The 26,810-nt window shown below is 40.0% G+C and overlaps 1 protein-coding gene across 3 annotated transcripts in view; it reads left to right on the forward strand.

The window, feature by feature from the left end:
* Nucleotides 1-25,536, forward strand: part of ATP11C (ATPase phospholipid transporting 11C) — a 113,124-nt gene extending 87,588 nt beyond the window's left edge. Inside the window, exons 15-30 of one of the 3 annotated variants that reach the window (XM_069943086.1) lie at nucleotides 237-308; nucleotides 667-740; nucleotides 1,168-1,271; nucleotides 2,586-2,767; nucleotides 5,479-5,742; nucleotides 6,354-6,522; nucleotides 6,753-6,855; nucleotides 7,926-8,071; nucleotides 8,898-8,957; nucleotides 9,646-9,773; nucleotides 11,457-11,592; nucleotides 14,627-14,692; nucleotides 14,920-15,023; nucleotides 16,105-16,258; nucleotides 20,380-20,481; nucleotides 23,397-23,484. In XM_069943086.1, the coding sequence (XP_069799187.1) occupies nucleotides 237-308; nucleotides 667-740; nucleotides 1,168-1,271; nucleotides 2,586-2,767; nucleotides 5,479-5,742; nucleotides 6,354-6,522; nucleotides 6,753-6,855; nucleotides 7,926-8,071; nucleotides 8,898-8,957; nucleotides 9,646-9,773; nucleotides 11,457-11,592; nucleotides 14,627-14,692; nucleotides 14,920-15,023; nucleotides 16,105-16,258; nucleotides 20,380-20,478 (1,861 nt within the window). In that variant the 3' untranslated portion in view covers nucleotides 20,479-20,481; nucleotides 23,397-23,484. Of the gene's footprint in view, nucleotides 1-236; nucleotides 309-666; nucleotides 741-1,167; nucleotides 1,272-2,585; nucleotides 2,768-5,478; nucleotides 5,743-6,353; nucleotides 6,523-6,752; nucleotides 6,856-7,925; nucleotides 8,072-8,897; nucleotides 8,958-9,645; nucleotides 9,774-11,456; nucleotides 11,593-14,626; nucleotides 14,693-14,919; nucleotides 15,024-16,104; nucleotides 16,259-17,599; nucleotides 18,580-20,379; nucleotides 20,482-23,396 lie in introns of those variants that run through there. The other 2 variants (XM_069943085.1, XM_069943087.1) reach the window with 2 other exon arrangements.
* Nucleotides 25,537-26,810: the final 1,274 nt, after the last annotated feature.

The raw sequence follows: 26,810 nt of genomic DNA on the forward strand, positions 1-26,810 counted from the left end.
CAGGAGCTGCAGAAGTCCACTTAAAGGAAACCTGTTTCATAGTGCCCAAACCACAGGCAGCACAAGACAGGGACACACAGGATTTGCTGTTGTATTTTTGATGAAATCCTACAAAAGTCATCTGGGCGCTGCCAGCTCTTGCCCGGGGAAGGTCTTCATTCTAGGTAGTTAGGAGCTATCACGTAGTTTGGATTATCTTTATCTAGGCTTTAACTGCATGTATTATTTTTTTTTAGGTATGGTTTTACATACATGGGAATGGAAAATGATTTCATGAAGGTGAAAAACCAGAAGAATGAGATGGAAGTGTAAGTCATCCTGGCCATCTTGTACTTTATCATTTCTATTATACCATAACCATGATAGATAATAGAAAGAAGGCAGGAAGACAGGAAAGCAGTGTAATGCCATACATACACCAAAGTCCCTACCCAGTGAGCATCTTGCAGACACTCAGAGCACCTGCAATGCTGAACAATCACTGAGCAGGGTATTCTGAACATGGAACCCGTCACGTCATGGAACTTTATTTACAGAAGACCTAAACCTGATAGAAATCAGGGGGAGGGGAGGGTATATTAATAATCTATACAGAGAATCTTACTACTGCTTCTCCTTCTCATTGTTTTCTTATATTCATATTCCTGCTTCTGGTTATATTAACAGCTACCAGCTTCTTCATGTGCTGAACTTTGATCCTGTGAGACGGCGAATGAGTGTGCTTGTTAGAACAAACACAGGTAACTTTAGTATGGTGGATGGGTGGGCTGGTTACCAAACAGGGGTAATAAAGGGAGGTGGAAACAGCACCCCTCCTTTCCTCAGTTTGGGTGTGGGTTTTGCAACTCAGTCGCATTGAAGTAATTGTAATTGTAATTGTAATACCACACACAGCCAGAAGACAAGGGGTGGTGCTGTGTTTGTTTTATATTTTGGGTTATATCATACGAGAGCCTGAAATGCTGCAGATTTATTCCAGAAACTTATTAGGAAAATCCCCAACATGGTTGGGGGGTAATAAGGATTTTAAGCAGTGAGATACCTATCAGCACCTCTCCATATTCAGAGCTGTTTACACCGAGATTTCTTGCTAAACACCGGGTTTAAACCAGAGCTCAGCATCGCATTCCAGGTTACAGGTTTTTAAACTTTCTTCTTTGGTTTCAGGCAAAATTTTCCTTTTCTGCAAAGGAGCCGACTCTTCAGTGTTTCACAGAGTGGCCAGGGATGAGGTTGCACGCATTAAGGTTCATGTGGAGCAGAATGCAATAGTATGTACGACGTTCTGTTTTATGCATGCCTGAACTGGAACCTGGATGTTATAGGAGTATTAGATCGGAATGTAGCTTTACATTTCATTGCCTGTGAACAGTCTTCAGCATCCGTCCACATTACAGCAGATTTTAGCATTCACTTTAGAATCCTCTCGCCATTGTTAGTGACTATTATATACAGGGAGAAAAGTTCTAGCCCTGCGCTTCTTTCCTGCTTGTTGACAGGATATTTCATGGCCTTCTCTCAGACAGCCATAAAAGTCAGTAGTCTGGTTCACAGGAAAACTAAGGCTGGGTTCACACTACGTTTTTGCAATCTGTTTTTTTTTTTTTTTTTTATCCGGATGGAAAAATGAATGCATGTGTGTGCATCCGTTTTGATCCGTTTTTCCATTAAATTGCATTTAAAAAAAAAAATAAGGATCAAAACGGATCAGTTTTTTTTAACGGACACAAAAATAAGGTTGACTACATTTTTGTGTACTTTAAAGAAAAAAAAAAAAATAACGGATCTGTTTTGATCTGTTTTTTTTTTTTTATAATGGAATTCAATGGAAAAACGGATCAAACTGGATGCACACACATGCATCTATTTTTTCCATCCGGATGGAAAAAAAAAAAGTAGTGTGAACCCAGCCTAACAGGAATCATCACATCTTTGCTGCAGCAACTCTGATAGTAACATTACACTAGGCTCAGAGTAGTTCGGTTAGCATATACCGGCTGTCGTTTTTACAAACCTTCTATCACCTGGATTCTGTTGGCTGACTATAGACAACCGTAGCCATCTAAATCCTGGGGAAGTGACTGCATGTTGCTAAGATAAGGATTTTTTCAAGGTTCCTTTCCACAAGGTGATTATCAGCCAAATAGACTGTTACCCCCATAAAACACGCAGCAATAGTCAGAATCACATCTCCTGGTGTAAATGGGGTGTACGGTCAACAGTGATGTAAGGGAAGGACTGCACCAACATTTCACCAATTATTGACAATTGAGACAACTGAGATTGGTGTTTGGTGTGGTCAGCGGAAATTGTCTCATCTTCCTCTGTGTGCAAGCTTACTCTGGGTTTTTTAACCAACAGTAATCTGCCAGTATAGCCTGACATTTCTTTGGCAGGATAGTTTATACCAATGATCCTGTAAGATTTTGACCATGTTATCCTCCTCACAGTCCCATGTGATCTGTTGCTGAGCCTCACATGTCTGCTGTAGAGACGCTGTGAGACTGCGGTAGATTACGAGTGGCCTTGATCAGATTTTCTTTAGTTTTCAAACTTTGTTTGAAAATGTTTTGTGACATTTTTAGGATGGATACCGAACGCTGTGTGTAGCCTATAAAGAACTCAGCCTCGAGGAGTATGACGCAATGAACACAAAGCTGGATATGGCAAAAATGGCTTTACAAGACAGGGAAGAGAAGCTGGCACGGGTATACGATGACATAGAAGACGGCATGCACTTACTGGGAGCTACTGCTGTAGAAGATAGGTCAGTTGTGTGTCCTGCATTACATACAATGCAATATGAGGTGTCATGGAAAGTTCAATAATGGATGTGAAATATGTCACTGACTATTCATTTTTTATTTAGAAAAAAATATCCATTATCATTGTGAGTCAACTTTAACAGTGAAGTCATAAATAACTCACTAAGGTGCTGCTGGAGACAGCTGAGGACAGCGCTCCGATATCTTCCCAAGACCCATAGCAAATTAACAAGAGTGGCTGGGCATGTCTGCTGCTACTACTTTAACTCAGGGGGCAAAGGATCCCCATTCTTGTGATTTGAGGGGGTCCCAGCAGTCACAGACACCCATCAGCTTCCTTGGGAATCCACTGGATAGGTGTGCACAGATGAACATAGGATATCCGGTCTACAGTGCAGTATTTTGTCACCTGATCCAAGCAAGCGTTCAGTAATAAGTTTTGCAGATGGGCTGGGTTTCTCATAAGCAGCTAGCACACACACTAATATATATATATATATATATATATATATATATATATATATATATATACATATATATATATACATATATATATATACACACACTGTAGATAGATTATATATATACATATATATATTTATCTATCTACAGTGTATATATAGATAGATTTTATATACATAGATTATATATTATATATATGTGTATGTATTATATGCCACATTCTTCACTGCATTACAGACATCATCCTTTTAAGTAACATGCCCTGGTGTGTCTTGTCGGGTATCTCCTGTCCCACACATTGACAACAGTTTAGGAATAAAGTACATTTCTATATAATAACATCATAGCATTCAGCAGCTTGGTTTATGAACTCATGACATCTGGACCTGTGGAGGGTTACACCCCATGATGTAACTCCCTTACAGACCTGCTTTTTGGCTCCCAGAAAGATGACTAATACACATAGTCAGGGTCTATTTTTAATAAGTGCATTATGTATTTTTATGTAATAAAAACTCGAACAAACATTAGATTACTTGCTTTGTATGGTTCTACATTTACTCCCTAAGGGCCCTATTACACCAAAAGATGTCTGACAGATTTTTTTTCAGCCAAAGTCAGGAACGGATTATAAACAGAGAACAGGTCGTAAAGATAAGACTGAAATTTCTCCTCTTTTCAAATCCATTCCTGGCTTTGGTGAAAAAAATCTGTCAGACATCTTTTGGTGTAATATGGCCTTTACCTCAGCCATCGGCCTTGTGAATATTCAGCGTGTGCTCGGAGATGCTGAATTGCAGAGGAGGATTACCAGTAGTGCTGAGCTCTTGGTTTCGCTGCGTGCTCAGTCATTTAGCATACATGTATTCAATGTCTGCTGATAATGGACCAATGGATCAATTCTGCAATAAAGGACATATCATGTTGATTTCTCTCATGCTAACCATTATAGATTATATAATCCGTTCTATCATTGGGAGAAGGGCCCCAGAATTACTGTAATAGCATTCCTGCATCTAGAGCGTTTCTTTATCAGAATAGTCGTATTAATTCATATGCAGGCTTCTCTGGTGGTTTATAGACACCAATGATACTAATGTACAATATACACTATATGTACTACCATGAGGGGATAGTGCAAGGTCTGCGCTGTGCTCGCCAGGGGGTGGGATGGGGAGCAAGGCTGCATGTGGAGACTGCATGGCCTCGACATGCACCACATTTGTCAAAATTTATGCAGTCTTTGCCAGCTCTTATGTTCTCTACCTGATCAGTCCTGTCTCTCTAATCCCTTTACTCATCAGTATGATTTGTGGACGAAACCATAAGCTGAGCAAACGCTGACAATTTTTCTGCTACAGCGTAAAAGTGGAGGGGACTTTCCTTGTTTAAGGAGAGCAGTCTGTGTGAGAGAGGAGCATGATGGGGCATCATGTGTAACAGAAAGGGGTATGTGTAGCAGTCTGTATAGAAAATTGGGACACCATGTGAGCAGTGTGTGTCATAGGGGGAGAGTTTTGGGTCCATTGAGGTAGACTGTGGGAAAGGAGGGCAAATGAAGCAATCTGTAAGAGAGAAGTGAAGAACAAAAGAAGCAGTGTGTAAATAGTAGGGGCAATGGTAAATAGGGAAGAAATCATGGTGCTCAGTGTGTGAAGTAGGGATTCATGGGGATCAGGGAGGGGAGAACAGTCTGTGAAGAGTGGGAATCATAGGAAGGTAGTCTGTATAGAGCTGTGAAGACAGGGAGAGCAATGGGGGACAATCTGCTTTCCATGCCCCTATCTGTCAGTGTGTTTAGCAGTGTCTTCCCATTCTAGTCTCAAATAAATGGGCCCTATAAAATAATATTTATATACCGTATTTCTGAAAAAAAAAAAAAAACGAAAAATGCATGACCTCTCCCTAAAGGGGTGTGTTACACATTAGTGACTTTACTCTATTCCTATCGGTGCAATATGTTTTCATTACAACATCTGCAAATTCCAGCCGTATCTTTATTGCTTGTGGTGGAGTATTTCCGCTGTCCTGATAGTCTTGTTTTTATTACTGTATGGAATTAACTAACAAGAACTAAAATGGACCCATTCTAAGAAGCAATATCTGTCGGGAGCCTTCAACATTTCTATGGCTACGACTCTGCAGATTCTTATAGTCCGTAGCTGGCAGTCTGTAGCTAGTGGGCAATGAACGGGCAGCGTTACTTTCTCATCACCTTTAATTCCATTCTTGTTTTCTATGGTCTTGATAGGCTACAGGAACAAGCTGCAGAAACCATTGAGGCTCTCCATGCAGCAGGCATGAAGGTGTGGGTGCTCACCGGAGACAAGATGGAGACTGCAAAGTCCACATGTTACGCCTGTAGATTGTTTCAGAATACCACTGAGCTGCTAGAATTGACAACCAAAAACTTAGAGGAATGTGAAAGAAAGGAAGATCGCTTACAAGAGCTTCTACTGGAGTATCATCGAAAGCTGGTGCAAGAAGCCCCCAAAATAAAAGGGAGTGTTAAAAGGTGACATTACATTCTTTTTCTATTCAGGGCTGTAAATTTTAAAGGGGTTATCCAGCGAAAATATTTTTCTTTCAAATCAACTGGTTTCACAAAGGTTTATAGATTTGTAATTTACTTCTATTCAAAAATCTCAAGTCTTATCATACTTATCAGCCGCTGTATGTACTGGAGGAAGTGTTTTTTTCTTTTCAGTCTGACATAGTGCTCTCTGCTGCTACCTCTGTCCGAGACAGGAACTGTCCAGAGCAGGAAAGGTTTTTCATGGGGATTTGCTGCTGCTCTGGACAGTTCCTGTCTCGGACTGTCCTGTCCTGTCAGACTGAAACGAAAACAACATTTCCTGCCGGACATACAGCAGCTGATAAGTATGGGAAGACTTAAGATTTTTAAAAAGAAGTTAATTACAAATCTAAACTTTCTGAAATTAGTTGATTTGAAAGAAAAATGTTTTCGCTGGAGTACCCATTTAAAGCGTGGATATTCCCTTTAGCCTATCTCTCCCAGATATAGTGGAGGAGGCCATGTTGTGGGTCTGTGTACTTAGGACAATTGTAGGGAACACATTGCATTCCTGTGTCACATGAGTAAACTTTCTTATCTCTGTGTTTTAGGAGCTGGACAGGAAACCAAGACTACGGGCTGATAATTGACGGCTCCACGCTGTCTCTTATATTAAGTTCTAACTGCAGCTCCAGTCATTATAAAAACATCTTTCTGCAGATTTGTCAGAAATGTACAGCGGTGTTATGTTGTCGTATGGCTCCATTGCAGAAAGCACAGGTCTGTATATATCACCAGCCATATCACGATTGCACTATGTACATACAGGGACGTACATGGCTCTAAAAATAGCTTCTAGCTGTCACCCAGTGTGAAAAGTAGCATACCAATACCATACTGTGTGCACCTTAGACACTGCTTTGTGCTAATAGACCAGACAGATAAAGTTACGTGCTAAATCTCAGTATTACTCATCGCCTTCCTTTATATCATTACATCTTTCTTTGCAGATTGTAAAAATGGTGAAAAATAGTAAAGGAAACCCAATCACGTTATCTGTGGGAGATGGAGCGAATGATGTTAGCATGATATTAGAAGCACATGTCGGGATAGGTATGTAATAGCTGGTTTCTGCTGCTGCCAGTGGTTATACATATGATTTTTATGGGCAGCCATTTTGGATACATAACACTTTCCCAAGTATAGTCTGTGTAACCAGCACAGCCGGATGTGGTCACTTTATAACGGCTGCAATGATTGGAGTCACCCCAAGGATTTGTTTTATAGCTGACACTCTGCTGCAGTGGCTGGGATTAAAGATTACTCTGTCCTAGCCCTTTAAAGTGTCACTGTTGTTTCACTTTCTTGCAGAAATCTGTAGTCCAGGCGATTTTAAGAAACTTTGTAATTGGGTTTATTAGGCAAATATGCCATCATCTCCATTCAATAAGACTTTCCTCGAGTCTTCCCCCCCCCCCCCCCTCTCTCTCTCATTCCTGCTCATTATCAGGAAATACCGACTTTTTTACATCAGTCGAGCCCTGTGTAATCTATGGAGAGGGGAGGGTGGATGTGGGAGGAGGGAGATTAGTTGCCAGCAGAGAACAAAGGATTACACAGGGGGAGCTGTATGAAAGCCGGTATTCAGAGGTCAGTGCTGACTTCAGAGGAGATAAGCCAAGCCCAGTGATGTAGCTGTAAATTAACCAACAAAACACAGTTATCACTGAACTCAAGGCGAACAGTGAAAAAAATTCCAATGAAGTACTCAATGAAGAGTCTCCACTGATGCCCCCAAAAATTTAAATATGCAAAACAGACAGAAGTCCGTGGAGCTCCACGGACTTCTTTAAACTTCTTTAAACAGTTTTTTTCAATGGAAAAAAGGCTTTTTCTGGCTAATAAACCCAATTACAAAGTTTCTTAAAATCGCCTGTACTATTGATTTCTGCAAAAAAAAAAAAAAAAATGGAACGACAGTAACACTTTAACCTTTAAAATTGCCACATTCAATAGCAACCGTAATATATAAGTGCTTTGATAGAGGGGGACAGCTCACCTCCCATTGAACCCTGAACTACACAGCCAGGCATAGTACACTGAAATATTGCATTGTGTTATATGCACAAGCACGTTCTAGTCAAGTCTCCTAGTAATTTTAATAACTTGTTATTTATTTCCAGGTATTAAAGGAAAAGAAGGCCGCCAAGCAGCGAGAAACAGCGACTATGCCGTGCCAAAGTTCAAGCACTTAAAAAAACTTCTTTTAGCCCACGGCCATTTGTACTACGTCAGGATAGCGCACCTTGTACAGTATTTCTTTTATAAGGTAAGAGCTTTATTTCACTACTTATTATATTAAAATGCAGATATTACAGGGATTTTTCTCTGAAAAGGATCAATTTTTAATCAGGGATACTTTATTAGGTTGGCTCTGATACCGAGCAGAAATCTGCCGAAGTTTGCTGAATATATACATTCATGGCATAGTTTCTGTCTGTAGACATCAGCAATTGGCTAAATGGTGGCTGCAGTTCTGCTGTAAGGTTTCTTCTATATGGGCTAGCCATACTAATACAAGGGCTGATGTGACAGATCTGTGCTCTTTTAGTGAATCTATTACTAAAATCAATATTGGTGTGGCAAAAACAATCCCTATATCTTTAGTGCAGCCCTTCACTTACATTATTGTTGGCCCCGCATTGCATACTTACACAGGGAGTTGTGTGGATGACCAGCAGGCTGCACAGAGCTCCTCTGACAAATGAGCAATTGCTCGTGTATTGGCTTTTACACAGAACAGTAATCAACCTGATCAAAGGGGCCATGGCATTTGTGCAAAAACTGTACCCACCTCACCACCAGGCACAGCTCCATACATCGAATAGTGGCTGTACCTGGTATTGCAACTCGTTTCTTTAAAGTAAATAGGTCCAATCCAATATCTGCTATTACTACTGCTGCAGCCCATTTAATCGTTTGGGGGTGCCAGACAGATTGGATATAGATGACTATTTCCTAAGGATAGGCTGTCAGTATATGGAAGTCTTGGAAAACCACTTTACGCTCACTGTTCCCTTTTGCAGCCACTGACATAACCAGCACCAGTACTGCAGTTTAATCTCTCTTTCTACTTTGCTTTCTTTTCTTTGCAGAACCTGTGCTTCATCCTGCCACAGTTTTTATACCAGTTCTTTTGTGGGTTTTCACAACAGGTATGTATTCAGTTCTACTTGTAATAACATCTACGTCAGGATCTCTTCCTGCTGCCCATACGGTTTAGTCGAGGAAATTACTCTGTACACAAAGGTTAAGCATGGCAGCAAGGTGTGGTTATGGTAGTTCTCAGACAGGGTGTGCTCTGCGTGGTTTGTATAGGTGTGGCTTTAGTCGGATCTACGCTGATACGTGTGTTCTGTACAGTGTTCATGTACTAATCTATAAACCATAAAACGTCACAGAGGATGTAGAGGCAAGGGGGAAGAAATATGAGACTGACGTCTATGAAATATGAGAATGCTCTTAGGCTGCCACTAGAGAATATTGTTCTAGTGTGGAAATCCTTTTTCCCATATGCTGAAGTGCAATCTGCTGGGATGACTGACACTTTTAACTTACAGATGCTATAAATAAAACAAGTAATCCCTATTCCTCATAGATTGTGAGCTCTTGCTAGCAGGACCCTCGGTTTACTTGGTATAGGTAGTTAGTGAGTACTTCTGTGGTATCAGATTGTCTGTGTACCCCCAGCATCATAAAGTGCTGTGGAATATGTTGGTGCTATAAAAATGCTATTTTATACAGCTAGGTCTAGAGAATCCTCTAGTCAACAGTTGGTTGTAAAACTTTGTGAATGTAAAGAAAATCTAATATATATATTTTTTTTTTTCCTTTGTTTTGTAGCCACTTTATGATGCTGCATATTTGACCATGTACAACATCTGCTTTACCTCTCTACCCATCCTGGCCTATAGTTTGTTGGAGCAACACATCAGCATTGAAGCTCTAATAGCAAATCCTAAGTTATATATGTAAGTATGACTCGTAAGACTATTTCTAATATCCACCATGGTGTAGGGTTTGTCATATGTAGACTGCCTATGATTGATTGTTTTGGGGGGGTTTTGGCAAATAAAACTGCAGGAAATACAAAATGACACAAAATGCATTAAAATAAATGTCTGCACAAGGCACAGACACAACTGGTCCTGTTTTTGTAGCAGCTTTTTTCTGGTTGTGTCCATTTGGGGCAACAACCCCTTTCAGTATGAATCTTCCACTAACTACTAGAAGTCTAGGATCGTTGGTTAGAAGGGGAAGGGAACCCAGCTATCATCTTAGGCACCCATTTATAATAAGGGTAAGGCTATGTTCACACTATGTATCATTTCATAATACTATAGCTGTTGTTGCCGATGATGGTGATTATTACAAGAATATACGCTACATTGCCATCTATGGAATCCTGGCCGGAATGTATACGCATGATCCCTAGCGGCGCCGCAAGAAACTGACATGTCAGTTTTCTGTGGCTGCTATCCAGTGAATAGCGACCGCAGAAAACCCTGTCAGTGCACACAGTGGAGCGAGCGGCTCTGGCTGCACGCTCCATAGTGTGCAGTGGGAAGTTCTTATGCGGGCGCTCACGGATGAGCCTGCATCAGAACTCAGCGGCGCTAAAGATCTTTTCTGAACATAGCCTCAAGTTGATCTGTCAGTAAATAGCATAACTGTGCTCAGTCAATCGCGGCTGAGCAGCCGATGACGCGGCAGAGGGGGGCCGGCACTCAGGATGGTCGGAGGGATTCGGCCCGGCCGTCCGAAGATGACTTCAATGACTGAAGATCGGAGACGAGTCGGCACGTGACAGGTATGTATAGCGCACCACACTTCTGGGTACACGGGTGGGGGTGGTGGGACACGGGGAAGGGGGCCATTCACATACATAACATACATTACAAAGTTGTTTAACTTTGTAATGTGTGTTATTCTGTGAATAATTCTTTACCGCCGCACTACCCCTTTAAGCTAAGTTTGGTATATTTTTCAAATGTTTACTGATGTGTGTGCCATGTCTGCCATGCTTTTGGGTCCTTCACTGACAAATACTTGATCAGGCAATGCAACAAATATGGTAACTATTAGTCAGTGGGCCTGCAGGCAGTATGCCAAGATATTTTTCATCAAAACTTTTTGCAGGTATGCGACGTACACAAGCAACATCCTGGTACAACAACATGTGAATCCAGCCTGGGTGTAGCTCTTACATTGTAATACAAGCTGATATGGCTACATTAGCAAACCTCCCTCAGCTATGCCCCATACTTCTCTAGGGGGGAGGCTATGAATACTCAGACTCCATCCCCTTTTTCCCAGCACAGAAGAAAGCATCATGGGAGCATTAGTCTTACAGCACGAGGCTACATTGCCATGCTCATAGGATGGCTTTTGCCTTGTGCATTGGTGCAGGGGAGGGATCCACACCTAGAAAGTGTGGCTCTTTGGAAATCTGTTCAGAAGCCTAAACTAGTATTTTGCTGTGATGCTTAGGACATCAGTAGGATTGAAAAAATAATGTCGCTTTATGGATTTAAAAGAGAAAAAGTAAAAAAAAAAAAAACATTGGAACAGTGTATAATGAGAAATGATACAATGACTATTATCACAATCATTACTACACACTTTAATCCCTTCTGACTTTTTTACCATTGCAGGAGAATATCAGATAATGCCATGCTGCAGTGGTTGCCTTTTCTATATTGGACAGCATTGGGAGCCTTTGAAGGACTCGTATTTTTCTTTGGAGTTTATTTCTTGTTCCAAAACCCATCATTGGAAGGCAATGGTCAGGTATGGTAAATGTCATTTATACACTCTTAGCATTTCATACAAAAAACCTAAGTGAGAAAACCCTTTAGTTTAAATCTTATATGGCTTCTTAATAAATATTTAGGCTGGTTTCACACGTATCATACTGTATCCCGCTCAGCCAATCCGTGTCTGCAGTGGGACAGCGCAACGATTGGCTGAGCGGGACGCCAGGGAGCCTGGGAAGCATGCAGGAGCATGGGCAGGTAACTTATTGGCCCGGCAGCGGTGGGTTAAAGGAGAAGTCCGGCAAAATTTTTATTCAGTTATTGTATTGTCCCTCAAAAGCTATACAAATCCCCAATATACACTTATTACGGGAAATGCTTATAAAGTGCTTTTTCCCTGCACTTACTACTGCATCAAGGCTTCACTTCCTGGATAACATGGTGATGTCACGACCTGACTCCCAGAGCTGTGCGGGCTGTGGCTGCTAGAGAGGATGATGGCAGAGGGGCACTGAGGGACACAGGGCACTGGAGGGACACTGAGCATCCCCCTGCCATCATCCTCTCCAGCAGCCACAGCCCGCACAGCTCTGGGAGTCGGGTCGTGACATCACCATTTTATCCAGGAAGTGAAGCCTTGGTGCAGTAGGGAAAAAAGCACTATATAAGCATTTCCCGTAATAAGTGTATATTAGTGATTTGCATAACTTTTGAGGGACAATACAATACTCTAATAAAATTTTCACCACACTTCTTTAAGTGGAAAGGGGCTTCACATTCTCGCAGCAGAATGAAAATTTTCTCTGAGGATGGAAACCCATACAAAATGACAGTACCGGGTATTGCAGCGTATTTTGTTGCAGAACTCACAGGCTGAAATCCACTGCGATGCGGTACATGGGAATGAATAAATGGGGATGGTTTGGTCTCTCTGACATGTCAAAAGTATTTTTTACTGACAGGCTCTCTGTAATATGAGATGAAGATGCATAGTTACATTAAAATAATTTCATTTATTGCACCTGTTTGGTTTTTTTTTATATTTATTTTTTACGTAAACATTTTACATATCACCTCCTGTTTTTAATGTTCGCATTCAGATCATAACAGCTGGTAAGCCTATTTCTTTGACTTTGTGCACTGAAAGTAGAACCAAAATAATGCATACCTTATAGTCATTAGTATTTTACTTCAGAGCCAATGGCCTCAACACATTCCGAGCTATAGGTGTGTACTAATGCTCTCCCAAAGTTTAACTCACAATTTTAATAAATCTAATGGTCTACTGAGTCCCCCATGATTCAGCTGGTATAATGATACTAGAGTCAACAGAGCCTATGAAATCCTTCCAAGCACAGTGGTAATAAATGATGTTGAATACAAATGACTATGCATTAGTGCTGGACCTATCTAGAGGTTCTGACTCTCTTCTTTGCATGATGTGAAGTAGCCTAGAACACTTCTTTGTATAGAAGTTCATGCACATTGAGTATTCAAATATTTTTGTGACCGTTTAGTTATTAAACTAAAAATATTTGGATTATTTCATTTCATTTAACATTTATGAATAAATAAAATACAAATAATTGGCCTATTACAGATTCATTTTCTAATAAGATTTTTAGTATGGTGAAACGTTCCTCAGTAATGTAGATTAAAGGAGAACTCTGGACTGGGTTGATTTTTGGCAGAGTGCTGAGGAAGGGGGAGGATGAATGAAGTAACATTCTCTCACCTCTCCCGCTCTAGTGATGGTGCCAGTATCCCAACCTAACCTGCTGATAGTTCCCCTTTAAAGGAAACCTTTCACCCTAGCACCCGGGGCAGAGTCCTCCCGACCCCCCGGTGGAGCCCCGGATTCCTACCCCATCCTGCAAGTCCCGCTCCAGAAGCCGGTCCCGCTGCGGAGAAATTGCCCCCTGACAGTCTGTGCGTGCGATATGTAAATGACAAGAGATGAGTCCGACATTCGTATGAAATCACTGCAGCACTGGCAGCAAAGTTTTGGACTTTTTGGAGCTCTTATTTTATGAATTTCTGAAATTTGACGAAAAAAGCTGATGGATAGCGGGTTGCTGTGTTTGATGCTCCTGTTTTATGCATACGCTGTGCTTAAGTAGGTTTCTAGGCGTTTATATACAAGATTAGCAGCTCTTGGCTTCCGCTCAGTGTGCGCTTGAAGGTCTTAAACCTTATTTAATTTTGTTCCTGTTGCTTTTGACCTCCTGTTCACAAGTTATAAAGAAATCTATAAAATTATTACATTGCTCTGTCTACTGGAAAGAACCACAAGCTGTGCTTTTCCTATTTGGGGGCGGCAGCTTCCTACTATGTACGGCTACGAGTAAACCCTTACTTTTACATTTTTTTTTTTACAGCTTTTTTTTTTTTTTTGACACATCACACATATAAAGGGGTACTCTGGTGATAATCTTTTTATTTTCAATCAGCTGGTTTCAGAAAGTTATATAGATTTGTTATTTACTTCTATTTAAAGATCTCCAGTCTTCCAGTACTTATGAGCTGCAGTATGTCCTGCAGGAAGTATGCCACCCCTGTCCAAGACAGGAACTGTCCAGAGCAGGAGAGGTTGTCTATGAGGACTTGCTACTGCTCTGGACAGTTCCTGACATGGACAGAGGTGGCAGCAGAGAGCACTGTGTCAGACTGGAAAGAATACACCACTTCCTGCAGGACTTATAGCAGCTGATAAGTACTGGAAAATTGGGAATTTTTAAATAGAAGTAAATTACACATCTGTTTAACTTTTTGAAACCAGTTGATATGAAAGAAAAATATTTTTTTGCTGGATAACCCCTTTAAGCCGTAGCCTTAAAAGGGTAATTGTGGTCAAAAACACTTTTTTTAACTTGATTCCACATCAAGTTAGTTGCCCTTTTACACTTATATGTACATCCGGAGCAGGTTTTGTAGTAGAGATTTATTGTGTTTTATTTAACCTGGTTTTATTGTTTCTTTACAATGCTTCTTAATAAAGTTTTCTGGTGTTTCTAAGGGCTAAAAGTTTTTAAATTGGAATAATTCTTTGTGATTTTGTTATTTTTCAGGTATTCGGAAACTGGTCTTTTGGGACAATTGTGTTCACTACATTAGTGTTTACAGTCACATTAAAGGTAAGGTCCTGGCTTTCTCTGTATTAGGTTTTCTCCATCTCTGGTGAATCTTATACTGCATATTATAGGGCGAGTGCAGACAGAGCTTCGTCCTCATCATCAGAGGCTATGTCTCCTATCTCACTGTCTAAACAATTACTTGAGGCGTCATTAAGGCAGTAAAATCAGCAACTTTTTATACCAAGAAGAAAAAAATCCTATACTGATCTGTGAATCTTTTTTTTCAGCTTGCATTAGATACTCGATACTGGACGTGGATGAATCACTTGGTCATATGGGGCTCTTTGGCCTTTTACGTCATCTTCTCAATATTTTGGGGAGGAATTATTTGGTGAGTTTTGTAAATACAAATTTCCTAGTACAAATTCCCTAGTACAAATTCCCCTCTCTCTCATATGCAATAGCTGCTTGCCAGGGGGATGTGTGACCGCATGTAGCTTTAAGGCAAGAAAACCGTTTAGTATTTTTTGTTTTTGCAGCATTATTTTAAGTTTAAAGCCAACCATAAATGTAAGACTTGTCCCTGCCATAAACATGTAGGCTTGACTGCACTTGCATGTTTTATTACATTAGGAGAGCAGAGTAAGAAGCTGGCTGACTGACATAGCTGGCAGCAGCCGCTTTACCAGGGCAATAAAGGATCCAGCATGTTGCAGCTCAGCATGTTTTCCTTGAGATCTGGGTTTGTGAGTTAGTTTGTCCCCCTTACACATGAGGTCATGAATAGCCACTTAAAATTATATCGGTAACCGCCCACCAATTGGGTTAAGACTTAGTAGTGCTCATACTAGAAAATCCATATACCAAATCAACGCTTACAGCCTGCTTAGTATTTAAAACTTAGCTAACAATATATAAAAACTCTGAACAGAAACAAAAAACAACTGTGTATGCATTAAGCCCTCCCTGGGAGGGTCAGGAAGGGGATAGTAAGCCCTTACTAGACCATATAGATATACGTGTCCTTCTTTTTGGGGAACCCACCTCCTTGGTATGGTGGCCCCAACCAGGAAGACAATCCCTCCCTGAGCTATGTGCACACAACAAGAATAACGAAAAGGTGAATGTGAGGGTGCCGAAAAACTCTCATAAAAACAATATTTACAGCATTATGACACCTGGTCTCAAAATTCAACATGTTTCACCTGCTGAATGCTGGAAGGATCATCAGGGAATATACAGGGTGTCACAACTAGAGACAAGCAAAACTGATCAGTCTTGCTTTGTACAAAGCAAGACGAATCTGTTTAGCTTATCTAAAATGTGATTTTAAGGTCATGAGCCAATTTTGAGGAAATCTTTTTTTGTAGATGTATACTGTATCTTTATCGTACATGAGCCAAAGTATCAAGAATCATCTTGCTCTCCTAGATCTTCTCTTACATTTATATCCACTGTTGGGTTTTTTCTAGGCCGTTCCTCAGACAGCAGCGAATGTACTTTGTGTTTTCTCACATGCTGACATCGGTGTCAATTTGGCTTGCTATAATTCTGCTGATTTTTATAAGTCTATATCCAGAAATATTGCTGATCGTTCTAAGAAACCTTAAGAACGCAGGCCAAAAGGTAAGAAGTGTGGGATCTGTTGGTATGGGTAATAGTTTCTTTTTACTGAATTCATATGTGGATGAACAGATTATTATAAAGCCAAGGTATGACCAACAAAGAAGAGTAAGATGATTAATTTATATGATTATTACAATGTCTGGGCACAGATATCTCACAGGAATCACACAGGCTAGTAAGACTTCAATAGCTGCATAGTTTGTTAGATATGAATACATTTCAATGTTATACAATTTTTCCTTATAAAAAAAAAATATATATATATAATTATATTATTTAATAAAAATATTATTTTATAAAATTTTGTGTTAAAATTAACGAGAGTCACAGTCAGTTTAGAATCTACTCTGGGTGTCACCTGTTCACAAGGTTTCTTAACATGAATTGAATTTCAACACTATGTTCTTTTTTTTTTTTTTTCTAAAGATGTTTTAAATCCTGTGCTAATGCCCTTCTTTATCTCTAGTGGTCAAAGCTTTGTTTTTCTGATACAGAGCCTAAATTTTCCAAATGTAAAAAGTAACATTCTAACTACTTGTAGCCACCCCTTGAGGGAGCTAAGGAGCTTGCTGCAAATTGTTTATAGGACGGGCACAATAATAACAGAGTAGGCTCCTTCTAAGGGTATGTTCACACTGAGTAAATCAGGCGGAATTCCGTGGCAGAACACTTGCTCCTCTGCTGCCGCCTCTCTCCGCTTAGAGAAGAGACATGTGACTTCATTAAGCGGAGAGTGGTGGCAGCGGAGGAGTGCACGCTCTCCCATAGATGGGCTATGGCACACTGAGGCAGGTGGAATTCCCCCTGATTTACTAATAGTAAAGGAAGCAGGGGCAAGAAATGTGGAGCTCTGTACCAGTATAACTAAGCTTTAAACAATGTAAAGAAATTTTAAGAAACCAATCGGCACAGACTTTTGAACTTATAAACAACATTATAAAAGACAAATTATCCGGTTGTGGTTCGGAAGTATAGAAAGGAAGAGTGTATGGACTCCTCGAAGACTTAACCTGCACATTAGAAGCAATACCTACTACTACTGCTGCTACCTACTTATTACTTGCTGTGGCCTAAAAATACAATTAATCTATTAAAGTCAAAGATCTGGGCTGCCAAGGCAATTGCTGCGTGCACAGCGAGCTTGACCAACAGCGTTGCCGGAGTCCTTCCCCTGTATGGCGATGTCTTTTTTTTTTTTTTGTGAAGACATACACACACTCTCTTCATGTGCTTTCCTTGCTTGTCCCTTCTCTGTGTTGTGTTATTTTACTCACTTTGTTACCTCTCACTATCTTGTCTTCCTTGATCCTGCTTCCTTCCCTGCCCCCTGCTTCGGATCAGGTAACAAAACACTTGCCTTCCTCAGGAACGTCCACTATCTTCATGCTTTCTCAAACCTCCAGTACTCACAGTTTCCCTTGGAGTGACTAAGGTGAATTTGCTTTGCTTTTCTACTTTCTCTTTATTTCCTATGTTTTCTCTAGGAAGATATATATATATTTAGGCATCCTCTGTCTGTGTATTCATGGAGATCTAAATTGTAAGACCTCCATTGATCATGTCTTCAAAGAAAAAAACTATTTAGTCTATGTATCAGTTGTGCATATACCAATACCTTATTTCTATTTCTCTGTTCCACTTTGCTTCTGTCCTTGATAAATTCAGTAGGCACTAATCTATAATAATTCATTTGGCTTCCTATAATACGTTTAGTATAGAGTTCTATTTTGAGCTGATTTAATAACATCATTTTCCGGATACACAGACTATTATCTGATTGTGCTCATTATAAGGTTGGATAGGAGCAGCGATGAAGGAAATATTAGCATTTACTGTAATTGTTTTACTTTTATATTACATTACTTAGGTGCTATGCTGAATCTGTCAGCTGTATTTGCCTGTAAGAGCTGAAGATACCATTATATAACTGTGAGCATATAAAAGCAAGTCGTACCTTTCCTGCAACTTATAGTTGTTGTCAAACTTTTAAAACCGCCATTTTATTTCTCAAAGTGTCATGGAGGTGGGGCTAAGCTTCTCAAGTGCCACAGCCTGGTATGCCTTCTTTCCCTCCTTTACCTTCCTGTCCCTCCTTGACTCATGTACAGGGCTTTGTTTGTCAATCAAGGAAGGGCTGAGAGATGGGTCAATCAAAGTGGCGTGCCAGGCTGTGGCACTTCAATAGCTCAGCCCCGCCTCCTTGACACTTGGTTAAGAAATGTAAAGATGATTTTGAGTTTTGCAATCTCCATCAGCTCCAGGAAAGGTATAGTTTTCATTTATACCCTAAAAGCTATCCAACATTATATGCAGTTCTTGGCATCAAATACAGCTGATAGGTTCCTTGTAAACTCTCATTAAGAGTCTGTCCACACGTACAGACTCGCAGCGTAAATCTCGCTGCGAGTCTGTCAGGTCCTGGCAGTTCCCTGTCACTACATACTCGCAGCGGTCTTTCTGCCAGCCCCTTAACCCCTTCTGCTGCCGCCCGTCTCCCGCTCTGTATATACATTACCTGTCCTCGCTGCACGGGGTCCCGCTGTCCTGCTCTCCCGCCCAGCCAATCAGTGGCTGCGGCTGGGCAACACACTGATTGGCTGGGCGGGAGAGCAGTACGCCGCAGGACCCCGTGCAGGTGACAGGTAATGTATATACAGACACAGCAGAGCGGGAGCCGAAGGGGTTAAGGGCCGGCAGAATTACATATGTAGTGACAGCAAACTGCCAGGACCTGACAGACTCGGAGCGAGATTTACGCTGCGAGTCTGTACGTGTGAACTGACCCTTAAGGTAAGTTCATGACAATGCGCCATTCCTTGCACTGATCACAGGGTCTATCTATCTATCTATATGATTAGTGGGCAACTTTGCGGTAGAACAGATGAGTTTCTAATTGTTCCCTGGGTGAAACTTCATGAAATTGCTTTCATATTCAGCTATTCTTCCCTATAGGCCTCATGACAGGAGTTCAGAGACAGAATCATAACATGGTGTGTGTGAATTATGAAGTTGCAACATTCTGTAGTTTTTCTTTTATGATATTGCAGAAAAAGTTATTTTAATCATAATGTTTCAGTATAACTAGTAAAACATTGCATGAGTGTCACTAAACAACCCTCTGAACCGCAGCTCTAGGCATTGAATTTGACTACCCATCCGAAGTGTCACTGGGGCAGGCAGCTTTGTCTTAGGGAATTCTCTGCCATCTCACTGATAAGTCAGTATCTTATTTGATGTTGTTTGAGATCAGGGGATAGGTAAGGAGTTTGTCACATCATACTTACCAATTCTGTTTGTAGTGGCAAACTGTGTACTTCATCTTGAGCTGCAGTTCAATGGGCTCTGTAGCAGATTATCCTTATTGTGAATGCTTGAAAGGTTTTATACAGCATTAGAAAAATATAGCTGCTTACTTCCAGAAATAGCACCTCTCTCATCCTCAGTTTGTGTGTGGTATTGCAGCTCAGTTCCATTTCAGGAAATGTAGCAAAGTTGTAATACCATACACAACCTGAGGTCAGGTATGGCACAGTTTTTGGAAGCAAGCAACTATGTTTTTGCAATCCTGGACAACATCTTTTAAGTTTCTTTTTTTTCTACAGGAGAATTCAGTAAAAAATAATCTCATATGTCAATAATACACATTAGAAAGTTATATAGGTGAAGTCTGTAACTCAAGACCTAAAAATGTATAAAGCACTTAAACCCCATTTGACTGTGCACAGAGGTTACTTTTACTGAACATCTGACACATTTTAAAGTGTAACTGTGATTTTTAGCAGAAATCAATAGTACTAAAGAATATAAAAAGTCTGTAATATATCTTATCAGGCAAAAAGCAAAAAAGCTTTTTTCTGTACTTTTAAGGCTGTTCCCCTTGATCACAGGAAACTGAAACATTTTTGACTCGTAAGATATGTTATAATGTTTCCTTTATTCGCTTGTACTACTGATCTAGGTTTGCTGTAACAACAACGTCTATTTAGTATCCTATTAGGAGCATTCATCATTTACTTAAACATAAATAAGACCCATTTATCCATAAAGCCATGTACATACTATAATTTATAGTCTTTACAGCATGTTCATTCTTCACTTATATGTTTGTGTCACTATTTTAGAGGAAAATGTGCACCAAAACTGGTGGTTCAGAGTCTACCCGATCGACTGTAAGACCTCTACTTTTAAGAACGTTTTCTGATGAGTCTAATGTACTATAAGAGGTACATAATCCAAATTATATAATGAAACCAATCAGCTCTAATCCGCTTCAGACTTTCTGATTGATGCCTAATTTTGGGATTGTGGTATGGCTACAGAATCACCGCGCTAATGAATAAGGATCAGTTTTTGTTTGCTGACAGAATTGGAACTAACATACTTTTACCCATTTATAAATCCATGTAAAATGACAATAAAACACAATGGCAGACTAACCAGATATAAGCATCTAGCTTGTATGAGTCTTACACCTGATATAGTTTCCATCAATAGTTACCATCCAGTATAAAAAACACACTTTTGTTTACAACCTGATTCCAATTGTGTAGCTGAACACAAAACTGACTTATTCTGTTATAGAAAAAGCTGAAGGGAAGCAAAAATTTCATCTTTAACAGCATTTGGTGGCATATGGCTTATCTGTGTTTTTATTGCTAAGCAAAGATGCAGTACTTCTGCCTGTTTATAGTGGCATCTGCTAGGCATAAACTCATTGTAACTTTTACAATGTTTATCGCACTTTAAATAGTCAGATAATCATGCGGGTATGACTATTTAAAGGAAATGTGTCATCAGAAAATGACCTATTGTTTTGTTAGCAAAGAAAACTCCAAAATTGCCTTAAAAAAGTCAAATTTAAAGGGAAACTGCCTTGCTGCCAGTTTCCAGTTACCTAATAAGCCTAAATCATGTAGATACCTTCCTTTTTGCTGTGTGAACTATGATCTTCATTTCGCACTGACTGCGTCATAGAGGCGGGTCTTTGCCAGCCCCACTCTCCAGCCACCACGTTGTCTTTAGGCCACCCCTGCCTCCTCCAAAACGCCGCACCGTGTCACAGACCTGCCTCTGTGACTCTCCCAGTGCGATATAAAGAGCGCAGAATTACACAGCAAAAAGAAGGGTACCTACAGGATGTTCACTAAGTAGGTAACTGGAAAAACGTTCAGCTTTCAGTCTGGCCTCTTAATAAGATGGCACTTCCTTTTCTGTAGAGACAACACTTGCTATGTCCTCCCTACCATCACAGGCTGGATTGCAATGAAAGAGGACAAGATCATAATGTCAGAGCTTACATTGTCTCAGGACATTGAGCTCTGCACAGGTCACAGAGCATCCCTAGAAAACTCTCCAATAGAACTTAGGCAGCCTCAGCTGCTGTAAAGCAAATCTCTTAACTGCTGTTAGCAGAGTAGAAACTCAGACTGTATGGCTACCTGCATGATAATGTACGGAAAAATAAAAATCTGAAAATAGAAGCAGATTATAAAAAGAATCAACAGGTTTCAGAATCTGGCCCTTATCGGTTAAAAGAAATCCAGATGACACATTCCCTTTAAGCACATGATTACATCACTCAATCTACATTTTCTAGTTTATTTTGTTAATAAGGCTTTGAGTAGACGCAGCACTGTTCTGGTAACTGTACAGCATGGTATATCTGGCAGAATGGAATACAACACCGCAAACGTTCCTCTTGCTGAAAAGTCAGCGAGGATTAAAACCTACTGTCATGAAATAGAACAGATGTAAAGGTGAACTAAACCCAACACCACAATCTTATAAAAAGAGAGATCCTGATATCATTCATACAGTCAGTTAGACAAGAAGATGGTGTGCATGAAGAAGAGTAACCAATGACTGCTCGATATAAGACTGCAACCATGGCGAAACATAAGATTGGTATAGGAGCTGTAGACACTAGATTGGTGGGAGACAGTTGACCTCCATGGTGGGGGTCCTAGAGGTCAGACCCCAACCAATCAGCTAGATAATCCCCTTTTAAGTAATATGATTGCAAATGTGTACTTGGCATTTCACCGGTTAAATGATCAATTCATCTCAGCCACATCTGTTTGTATAAAATGCATGATACTTAATAGAGTCTGCATGGCTGGCCCTTTTTTCCTGAGCTCATCCTTAAGTATATGAAGCTGCAGATGGACTCAGACATATGTTGTACAGGAAAATCTCCTTTACACTACAAACAGCTTTGGGTTTCAGAACAGCTAGTAAGGGATTTCTGCCCATTATCCAGACAATAGGACTTAATAGCCAATGACTGTAGCTTGGGGTCCTGGCACAGAGTGGCGACCTCACTGGGGATTTTTACATTTTGATTAGATGCTTTGCATGCTACTGGTTTATCGGTCAATTTCTTGGGAAATAACCTAAGTATTCTTTTTTTCATACCTCATTGGGGAACAGCATTCCTCACAAAAAAAAAAATCTTTTAAAAGCGGTATTCCATTAGTCCCATATTGATACCCTATGCAAGTCAGGTGAGTGGAAGCAAGCTGTGTGGTATGAGGACCATCTCCTTGTATGGATAATTCAGTGTAAAGGGCCTTTAGAAACAGGCCGATCTGTGCCTGTATAGTACCAATCTAGCAGGTTGCCATTCATTTAAAGAGCCTATAGATGACCCGATCAGTTGGTGGCCGAGCTACACAAATTATTGGGCCTTTAAAAGGGTTATCCAGTGCTACGAAAACATGGCCACTTTTCCCCCTCTCTTGTCTCCAGATTGGGTGGCGTTTCCATTGAAGTAAATGGAGCTTAATTGCAAACCATTCCTGAACTGGAGACGAGAGAGGGGGAAAAGTATCCATGTTTTTGTTGCACTGGATAACCCCTTTAAGTTCCTAAATGATGGCTTTTCATCCCCTGTATACACAGGACAATAAGCAGCTTATAATAGTGATTATATGACTCATTCCACAGCTGATCACCTGATTATCGAGAACGATATTGACACTCATTCAGCTAAAAATCAGCCCCTGTGAAACGGCCTTTAGCAATGAAGCTTGCAGTGGTATTCTTGGATTCCACTCCTCCAACCCATCAGTTGACCCTGAAGCCCCCTTTCCCACTAACCATTCTGCGTAGACTAATTATTACAACTTGTGTTTTTCAGAATTTACAGATCCAGCTGCCTACGCTGATATCCTACAAAAATGTGGAGAACGGGTGCCTGTCTCGAAAAAGATTTGAGGAGTACAAACTGAATCCTCTGCTGTCCTTTGACGTATATCAATGATATACATGAATACACTGTGCAAGGCCAACAAGACCACTACTGACTGGGAGCGTCTCTCCTTTGCAACCTTCATATGTTACACATAAGATCAAAACAAGTATTCTCTTCTGGCCAAGAACACAAAGGGCCATGCAATGATAAGAGAGGACTCCAACTTCTGATTCTTATATATTCCCCTTGCTGCAAGGACTTATGGATGTTCAGACATCGCGTCTGGATGAATTACCTGCCTAAATCTCTTGGTGCATGTGCTGTATTGATAACGTCGCCTTTATGCAAAAACCTTGCACATCCCTTGACGTTGAAGAGATGTATCCTGCATTTTTATATTCATGAGAACATGGGTTTGTAACAGCCGAGTAACTGCATATTATTGCACAGGAATACTTATCGTCGTCTTTACTTTTTACTTCTTCATTCATTTCCATTGTGTAGAATATTGTCAAATATATTTGTATTTATGGAAGAATGTTTTATTTAAAAATCGATTTTTGGGCACAGACCTAGCTGGTATAGCATTACTGGTGGCTCTGGCTGTATGAGTGACCGCTATCTAGGATACATCCTATATAAGTATATCCATCTATATTTCCATAGGGGAATACAGCTTTGCCTAAATCAATTCTCTGTGCAGAGATGGGTGTACCTGTAGTGGACTTCTCTAAGGTGAGCAGTTTACATTCAGCTATGTGGACAAAGCAAAAGCACCCCTATAGTTGTTCAGTAATGTTATAATCATGGGTCTGGGGGGTCATACCAGCTAGGTAATACAGAACCGGCACTCAAATCCCAAACAGGATGCAAAACAGTGTGACCCATTGTCTTGCTGCAGCCAAATACCATAAAACTGCATTACTTACCAAGCCTGGAATGATATAGAATATCACTGCTGCAGAAGACTTCACAAACGTGCAGAAGCCGCGAGTATAATGTCTGGATGCCAAAATATTAGTTATATTCAATCAGCTGTCTACAATAATTTCAATATTTGATATTAACATTTATCTACATTGCTTTACGTCTTAGACCATAGTTCTTCCATAATGTTTTTCTTTATTTTTTGTGGCCAAATCGGGTTTCCCTTTTTTTCCATCTTCACAGTAACCAAAAGCAGCGGTCTGATAAGTTTCTTGGCAATGCACTGAGGGTTGCTGCAGTTTATACCAGAGTTAAGAGATGTGGTTTGTTACTGTTTTGAAGAAAAAAAAAAATATAAACTATTTATTAAGAAAAAAAGGTATATTTTTATATGAGGTGTCAAAATAGAACAGTACTAAGCGGTAGTATTTATTAGACTCGATGATTGGCTGCAGATCTGAATTTAGTACAGTCCTATATTACACCACAATAAACGCACAATAATTGTGTTTACAGAGGGTCTGTATATCCTTACACTTATTATAGTGTAATATTTTACCCATGAAAACCATTCCAGATTTTAATACTATGTGTAATATACATACAGGAATATGTTTTGTTTTTCCTATTAAATGTAGATTTTACATTTGCACACATTTTATGTTTTCCTTTTATACATTGGGATTTCCCAGGTCAGTGTGATCGTAGAGATGTTGAATTTAAATGGGCTATTTAGTAAAGTGAATGTATTTGAGAGAACACAAAGCCTAGTAGTGGTCAGAACTGACACCTGTGTGAACTGTTGTCTATCACCTATTGTTGTGATTTAAGTCAGCAATTTTTTTTTTTGTAACACGATATTTGTTGTTTATTCCATTTTTGTAGATATATAGTCTAGTTGCATTATATAGTCTATATAGAATTATATAGTCTATGCATGGTGCACTGAAGGCCCTATCAGTGATATAGGCATGTTCAGAGGCCTTTGATGTATATATGGTGTAACACACGACCAATAAGAGCCAGACTCTGTATGGAAAGAGGTTTATTATCAACATATTACAGCAGATGGTGTCATTCAAGGTAATAGAGGTCCTTTAAAAACAATTGATCATCAGAAAAGTACCTATTTCTTTATATTAAACCTATTTTTTAAGAATTGTTGGTGATTTGTTATTTTTATTTTATATTTTCCATTCCTTAACTATATTATAAAGTCCTTATAGGGAATCTGTCAGCACCGGGCCCTCCCTGAGGTGCTAACAGTGTGCTGTAATTGGCAGTCCCCTTGTGAGCATGTTACCTTTTGGTAATCTGTCTGAGAGTAGATTATGCACAATCTCCTGCTGTATTGAAGAGTCGAAGGGGGAGATTTATCAAAGGGTGTAAAATTTTGACTGGTGCAAACTGCCCACAGCAACCAATCACAGCTCCTCTTTCCTTTCAGCACTGCCTAAAGCTGAGCTGTGATTGGTTGCTGTGGGTAGTTTGCACCAGTCTAAATTTTACTCCCTTTGATAAATCTCCCCCAAAGAGTTTTCTTCATGAATAATCTCTGTTGTCTGCCATTGTATGAGTGTCATAAACTGCATACAGAGGAGTAATCTGCAATCCGATATAGTTGAGTCTTCAAGCTGTGGTCTAGGGGTAAATCACCAGTCTAGAGACCAATAACAGTTTTTTTCCTGGGTTTATTTCCCTGATAGAAAGGAAATATAGTTATTTATTTTTTTTACTTTATTCTCATCATTGCATAAAAAAACTGAACTTTCAAACTAATATGGACCTGATTGAGAATTCTTTGCATTTTAAAAAATGATATAATAATGAGAAAAAAAGTAAATAACTATATTTAATTTCCATCACGTGAATCACACCCTAAAAATAGTTTTTGGTCTCTATAAAACCACAGTTCTAACACAGTTAGGCTTGGAGATTCAACTATATCTGATTGTAGGTTGGTCTTCTGTAGGCAGTTTATGACATTCAGAGACACTGTCTGACAGGGTGAGCAAGCAGGAGACCAGCAGCAACGATTATTCATGGTCGTTCATAGGTCATGGTCCAAGCTTAGTCGCTCCCCCTCTCTGCCCACTTCACTGAAAATATCCAGAAAGCTCTAGAATATGACCCTTCAGTTTGTTGTGTCTGTTGGTCGGGCTTGCTATAAAGAGTATTTCTAAATGCTGTGAAAGGAAGCACTGCCTATCTGTCTTCCATAGTTCTGAAACCATCAAAAATTCATTTTGTTTTGTAGGTTTGTAGCCTTCACCCAGTACAATACAGCTGTATTCATTCTGTAATCGCTCCTGTGTCTGTGACAATGCTCAGCACAAGGCAGCATGCTGTTAACATACAGTACCTATTTCATTCCTGAATGCCCCAATAAAGTTATCTGTACATGACAGGGAGATGGTGATGTAGGCTGGAGGG

This window comes from Dendropsophus ebraccatus, chromosome 10 (genome assembly GCF_027789765.1).
Source record: "Dendropsophus ebraccatus isolate aDenEbr1 chromosome 10, aDenEbr1.pat, whole genome shotgun sequence".
Classification (NCBI taxonomy): Eukaryota; Metazoa; Chordata; class Amphibia; order Anura; family Hylidae; genus Dendropsophus; species Dendropsophus ebraccatus.